General features: G+C 42.8%; 1 protein-coding gene across 1 annotated transcript in view; it reads right to left on the reverse strand.

Annotated features, from left to right (window-relative positions):
- MTMR12 (myotubularin related protein 12) overlaps positions 1–7,212 on the reverse strand; it is a 33,357-nt gene extending 26,145 nt beyond the window's left edge. Inside the window, exon 1 of the mRNA XM_038124315.1 lies at positions 7,015–7,212. Coding sequence (XP_037980243.1) covers positions 7,015–7,197 — 183 coding nt within the window. The 5' untranslated portion in view covers positions 7,198–7,212. The remainder of the gene's footprint in view (positions 1–7,014) is intronic.
- Between the last annotated feature and the right edge of the window lie 270 nt (positions 7,213–7,482).

Here is a 7,482-nt window from a genome sequence, read left to right on the forward strand (position 1 = left end):
CCATTAGTTAACTGGAAACCCCCCTGGGGGCACAGCAGTAAGCAAGCTAATTTTAGTTTGTCACCAGCATCCAGTCAGCTACTGCAATTCAAGGCAAGGACTCAAAAGAAGATATAAGCAATAATAATTTTGCTGGATTAAATACAGAGGAACAAAAGCCCCTGAGAGTACAAAAATAAACAGCCTCTGCCATTCATATAAACACTTGCACTCCATACTCAGAAGACCTAGAACTAAGTTTGAAGGCTGCACAGCAAAACCACCAGGAAACCACATCATGAGAACAGCAGAGATGTTCAAGATAGGCCGAAAAGAAAAAAAGGCTATAAAATGAAAGTAGTAGTGATGTGAAGAAAGAAATCCATAACTACAGCTGATAGCTAATAGAGAAAACAAATCCCAGTTTGCTGCCTTTGTTGTCTGAGTGTGGATGCTGTAGAAGTAATATTATTCAAGTTTACAATAAAGTTCAGGTTTGTCAGCTAAAAACTTGGCTAAAATGCTACTATGACTCAAGCTGAATACTTCTGCATTCAGAGGAGAAATATATACACCTTTTCTTCTCCTAGCATTGTCTCTTCACCAATGGTAGCTTTAAACTAAATTTTGGGTTTATAAGTGCCTTTAATAGCTCTGCCTTATACAATCACTCTTTGTGTCCAACTAAATACAACTCAGAATACTGCTCAGAAAACTGCGTGCCAACAATCACTCCCACAAAACAGTAACACAGTTATACCAGCCAGGTGCTTTTCCAGCACCTCTGACTTTGGGAGATGCCAGAAAGAATGTAATAACTACTGCTCTGCACACACACTGTTTGTACTTATTGCCATGAGTAACAGTTTATGCTAGCGTTGGCAGAACTGAACCAAAGAAAAAAAAAATCTGACCCCAAAGAAGTTCTTTGAGCTCACACCCATTTGTTAAAATGCAATGAAGCTTTTATAATGGGTTTCAACAGCAAATAATCTTGAACAAGTGGTTACAAGTTTTTGGCTACAAATTAAAATTGGTTATCATCTGAACGGAGTTAGAAGCTTAATCAAATTGCATCACAGCAGATTAGAGACCACAAACACTAAGATCACCTTGTAAAATCCAGTTCCATATTCTTGAAAAAAGCCTACAGACACTGAAGTGCTTATGATAGGCAGAATTCCTGTTAACATTCAACTCCAAGAGTTCAGCCTCCAGAAGAGTTCTATTTGAAATTCAGCATTTACATTCCCACAGTAAATTAATAACATATTAAAGGTGGTTTTGATACATATGGATATAAACAGCTAGACCTCAAGCCATGAGTGCTGCTAAAGAATCCATGTAACTGCACTGATCTTCCTAGGGAGGGGATGAAAATACATTAGATTTTACTACTGTCACATTTTGTATTTGCTCTTTTCAGTGAGAAGATCTGCAGGAAAAACAAACTCACCATGAGTCAGTTCAAGTTGTGTAGGAACACACCTGTAAATTCAGCTGCCATCTCCACTCTGCTGCAACTTTATTTTTATAACGAATATAAATTTTGGGGCAACACAGATCTTACCACTAACTGAAGAGCCTGTGTCAATTCATTATGCTCAACACCCCTTAAATTAGTCACACGTTCACAGTCACCCACCCACTCCTTTACCCCTGCGTTTGTCTGACAACAAGGTGAGGTAATTTGATTTGTAAAATCAGCTGGGAAGTATGTACTTGTCCTACATTTGGTTTTATTGTTAGTGCCTATTGTTAGCAGAACTGGCTCATCAACAGGTCAGATGAACACATAAACAAAAGAAAGGGAAGCAGCAGAAGTAAGTCTGCCCGTTTCTGCAAGCTACTGAATACATCTGGACCTCAGAAACCTTCACCCTCAGACCATTTGTTGAGGCTAAGCATCAAGTACTTTCCATATGTGACCACGGAAAGCCATGCAAACCTCTAGATAGAGCTTTTCATCTGCAGCTCCCCTGTTCTGAATGCCCCAAGCAGCATTTGGTCACTTCTTACTTAAGATACAACATGGGAAGCCCTACTACCAGCCACACTTAAAAGCAGTCACCCACAGGACACCATGCAAATGACGAAAATTAATTTTGTTTCTGTAATTTCTGATGCAAGAACCTCCACCCTGCTGTAGGCTTTAGAAACTTCTTTCTAAGAGATGTTTCTCACCTGTGCACTTACCTTGTGCTATATTCCTTATTCCAGGCTCTCAAACCGTGGTAGAAAATACAGCAATGCCCTTTAATTATCAATTTTAACAGCAGAGAATACCAAATTATGCCAAAACTTCAAGCTGACATGTCACACCAAATTAATTCATAATACATCCCCCTTCTTGCTAACAGGAAACCAAAAACTTATTTCCTTAATAAGAATTCTCTTCTTGTTTTTTTAGCCAATTATAACAAATAACTGCACAGTTTGCAATACCCAGGGACTACAGTCAGCTCTCCTCCAAAAGAATGTATTTAATGGGGTTAAAGTATGTTCCTCAAGCCTGTCTGGGGAGACACGTCTCCCCCAAGTGCTGAGGCATGAGTGAGGCACCAAAGTTTAGGGCAAGAAGGTCGAGTTATGCTATATTAACAGGGTCCTAATGGTTGCAGCAGGAAAGGAATCCCAAATGACTTCTGCTTTTTGTCCTACAGTGTCACCACAACTGAAAGCAATTCCTCTCACTCCACAGGGAGGTAAACAACTGTGTACTGGAAATAACTAAAGAGAGAAAAACATTCCCTGCATGCCAGAATCCAGATGTTGATATGAGAATCTGTTTGGGGTTTTTTTATCATTACTGACATACAGATGTACGTATATGTGCCTACTGATAGTGGATGTTCCTCATCACCCCAGCAGAGACACCGTCTGCTGCTTCAAACTCTAGACTCTGAACCTACCTTACCCCAGAGTAATGCTTCCACTGATCCATAGCTGAACATTTGCTCTACAGGTAATTCCAACAGTGAAAAACAAGACTCACTAAACATGCTGAGAAAATATGTTAGAAAGATTCACATAATGAAGGAACAAGAGATCACTTCCAGGCTATCAAGGGTACTGTCTGAAACAGCTGACAGCTTTCAAAGCTGACAGTAAATAGTGCTGCAAGAACATTCAATACTTTGATGTTTTTATATAGTTTTCCACAAGCAAGTTCTGCGCAGGGAAGATCTACATCCTGGCGAGGTCTGCTATGAGCCTCTGGTTTTTTCATATTTACTTCACCAAAAAGAGGGGTGAGATAAATACATACTTAAAGTTATCAGTTGTGAAAGTCAAACTGCGTACCAAAAGACCTGCAAATCAGTTGTGGTGCTCCAACAAGTGAACACAATGCTCCTCAGTAAAATAAACTTTTGTGGAAAAGTTCCACTGGAATTCCATGCAAAAGAGTAAACACCAGTGCAAATGCGGAGTATCTACTTTGCATCCAGAAACAAACCACATTACATACCTGGTACTTTCTGAAGGACTCTTTGCTGGTCAAACAAGCCTAATCCCATGTTGTATGCCATACAACCCACACATACGCTTACTACACTTGAATAACATTGCTGAGAATAATCTCTAACTGCTTGTTTTTCTTCCTTTCACAGCTCCCTTATCCCAGAAGTCTGTTACATCATAGCACATGTTTTCCCCGACTGTTTCATCTCTTATCCTTTCCTCTTTCCTTACATTGTCCTGTCCCTCTCCTCTGACATCAACACCTGGTTTCCCCCTTGTCAGCCCACATGTCCACTAACTCCTATTCCTTATTTCCTCATTCAACTCCACCACCCCAATTTTGAAGGAGGGACGTATGTTTTTCAGACTGATCACAATATCAGTCTTAAAAGTACGAGGATTTACAAGCAAGAAGGATTTTCACCCCTCTTTTTGGTGAAGGATTGTTTATGAGCTAAGAACAGTGCAGGATCTGAGAGACAAAGCACACGAGTCATGAAAGTTACCCTCAGCAGTTTGTGGTGTATCCCAGATTTCAGAGACAAGCAGCGTGAAGCAGAAGAAACTCTTCCATAGTTTAAAGGGTAACACAGGAAAAAACAATGAATATGAAGGATTTAAAGAATGAACGCAAAAAAAAACAACTTTGAGCCTGAAATCAAATTTGAAATCTAATTTTTCAATGCAAATTAAGATTTTTTTGAAAATACGATCTAGCTTGTTTGACCTGTAAATAACTTCAGTTTTCAAAGCCTGAAAGAGTTCAAAACCATGAAGTAATTCACTGGTCCTTGGTTCACTGTCTCCACAGACACATATCCTAAGTCTGTGATCTGAAGTGTCAAAACATTGACTTTATACCCTAGTATTCACCCCACTTCCTGCAAGGTAGCCAAGTCTGTCCTGAGGGGAAGTGTGTCATTAATATCAACATCCTACGGTCTCACTCTCAACAGACCACTGATTGATTTGCAGTTCCATACAGCAGAGCCTAACTAGGTTATATTTAGTCAGATGTTAAAAACGCTGCTTTTCCAAACATTTTGGAATTTCACAGCAAAAATTACTTCTATTTCTTTAAAAAACAGCATTTTCTTTTCACTCCTTGTTTCCATCTGGTCATATATTAACACAAACAGAGTTCCTGGTTCATTTCATATTCAAATTAGCTCACACAGCAGCTTAAAGCTGACTTCATTTTATTTTTCAGAATATTGCCTACTAGGTCTCTAGGTACCCGAAGATGGGATTAAACAAGGTGGGGCTAAACCAAAACTCAGCTCTGCCTGGTAGTTTCCCTATTGCAGGGCTCCCCTAACCTGGAAGCAGCAGTTTAAGGCCTTAAAACAGCTTCCAAAGCAAACCAGAACAAGACCACAGAAGCTGGAGACTGTAAGCAAGGGAGGGCTACAGCTAATAGGAGTCTATCGCTCGTACTGCATAGTGGTTGATTGGGAATCTGGCCTCAGGCTGGAAGTACAAGGAGATTCAAGGCAAGGCTCTGCAAATTCACGGAGAAGTCCACCATTAACCCCAATCCTACACAGCTGAAAGCTCAAGCTCATCAAGTCCCTGAACTGCTGTTTCCCACCTTCTGACATGGCCTGCCAGAGGAAGCACCACACCTCTTGCCAGTAACTCCTCCCCGAGCCCCTGAAAGTTAAAATGCCTTGATGAAAGCTCCCAGTTGACCCAACTATGTCCCACATAAAAGGAATTAGAATTTCCACTGTTTTACCAGTCTAGTTCCTTTTAAAACTAAATTACATGGAAGTAAACTTGCACAGGAAACCTGAGTTCAGGAAGTTGTTTTTCTTGGGTGCACACAGCTCTGTGAGAGATGCTCACTTCTGCTTACTTTAGGATATTTAATCAACATGCTTTTTCTAGACACCAAAATAGCCTCACAGGTTTCATCATGTACCTAAAATTTTATTTTTAATCCTCATAAAAGCCACTAAAGTCTTCAGTTTCCTGTGTAACCATTAAGGCAGTCAACAGCTGTCAACAGCAGAGTCAGACTTGCTTTAGCTTTACTTGCTAATCACATCAGACCTCAGTTTCACTGTGTCTTTGAAGGCCCAAAAGGGACACCCATCCTATGGCAGAAGTCACGTCTATAACATGAATTCCTGCTGCAAGAGTGCATTAAATTCTTAAATTTAAGAGAAATATGGAGAGGCTTAAAAGCAGCAAGAACCTGTAAAGAGTTAATGACAGCAATGTCTACTGAATCAGAATATTTCATAAAGAGCCTCATCTTCCAGTGTTACATACCTTAGTTACTCTTCCTGCAGTCATAAGGATCTTAAGCATTACATCACTGCACTTAAAACCAAATTAAAGTACTCTTTACTATTTGGTATCTTCCTGCATTATGTATATATTTACTTGTGCTCTTTTCAACCAGCCATTTTTTCTAGCAAGCTTTAATCATACACAACATTTATTTAAATGGTTATATATCTTCCATCAGTCCAACAAGTGAAGTTGTTTCCTTCACAAAATCCAGTTCCTTGTATATTTGTATGAGGTACTTTCCAAAGGTGAAAAAGTGACCTCAGACAGCGATATATTTGCTGACTCCAGAAATACTTGTACCTATCATTTCCATCTGTTTTCACTTAGAAATACAAGAACGAGATAAAACTTTCAAAGTAAACTGATGAAACTACAAGCCACCAGGACTGAAAAACATATAAAAACCGGATTTACTATCACCAACTAAGGACATAAGTTTTAAATACCACAGCTCATTTTGGCCAGAACAACTGATTGCTCTTCCGTATCAAGTGTAAAATAAAACCAGCAGATTCACTAATGTCCTATCTGTGACAGACTCTGCACTAACTAACAAGATTGACAAAAATCTCTTCCTTAAGAAGCTCTCAAGAGAATTAACAATTAAGAAGAATCAGTTTGACACAGATTACAAAAGAACTATGAGGGGAAAAATCCCAACACATATGGCTCATATTCATCAAATGTTTTTTCTTAGAACACAGCTGTTGACCAGGAATAAGAAGGATGGAATACATAAAAATAATACTGACCTAATACCATGCACTAATAAGAAGACTTCAGTAAACTGAGCCTAAGGTCACTTCGATCAAACTCTCAACATAAGTTTCGACAAATAAGTGAAAGGACGACAGGCTCAACAATACCAAAGATACACACAGAAATACACACACTGCCAAGAATTCAACATCGAGCTGTTAAGGAAGGATATCCAGGGCTTTCCATTGGCAGAACTGAGAGCAAGGAGCTCACCGAGCAGAACGTGAGGTGATGCCGCTCAGGTACAATAAGAACAACAGGTTCGGAAAGTCCCACCTTAAGGGCCAAACAGCCGCAGCCCGACACCTGGCCACGGCTTACAGAAACAACTCCGCTGACCAAGCCAGCTCTATTTTTTGAGCTCTTCTCCACGCCGCTCACCCTCGGGGCAGCCCAGGCAGGCTGAGCCCCGTAGTGCCCGGCGGCAGCCCCGGCCCCGGCCCCGCTCCCCGCGCCCCGAGCTCCCGGCCCGGGTGCCCGAGGCTGCCCGGCCCCGCCCGCCCGGCCCCGCACCTCCGGGCTGATGTAGGACACGAAGGACGGCTTGGCCGCCCTGGCCCCGCCGCCCAACATGGCCCCGGCCCGCGGCGGCGGCGCTTCCCAGCGCTCGTCCCGAGCGGGGAGGCAGCGGAAGGAGCGAACCCGCGGCGGCAGCGCGGCGACGCTGAGCCGCATCACAGAGCCGGCGCCGCCCATGCCCGCCCCCGGCCGCGGCCCCGCTCGGCGCCGGCCATTTCTGTGCCCGCCCTCGCGGGGCGGGGCCGCGCCCCTCAGCGGCCGCGGGGCCTCGGGGCTGCCCGGGCTCTGCCCTCGGCCTGCGGGGCGCGGCTGGAGCCTGCTGGGGTCCCCCGCCGCTCTTTCGCTCTCGGGGTAACCGCCTATCTTTTTGGGTAGCTGTAGGGACCTCCCGCTCCTGGCCTGTTCCTTGATCTAGCCGTCACTTCTGTGGAGTCGTAGGATCGCAGAATGGTTTGGGCTGTG

The sequence above is a fragment of the Motacilla alba genome, chromosome Z (genome assembly GCF_015832195.1).
Source record: "Motacilla alba alba isolate MOTALB_02 chromosome Z, Motacilla_alba_V1.0_pri, whole genome shotgun sequence".
Classification (NCBI taxonomy): domain Eukaryota; kingdom Metazoa; phylum Chordata; class Aves; order Passeriformes; family Motacillidae; genus Motacilla; species Motacilla alba.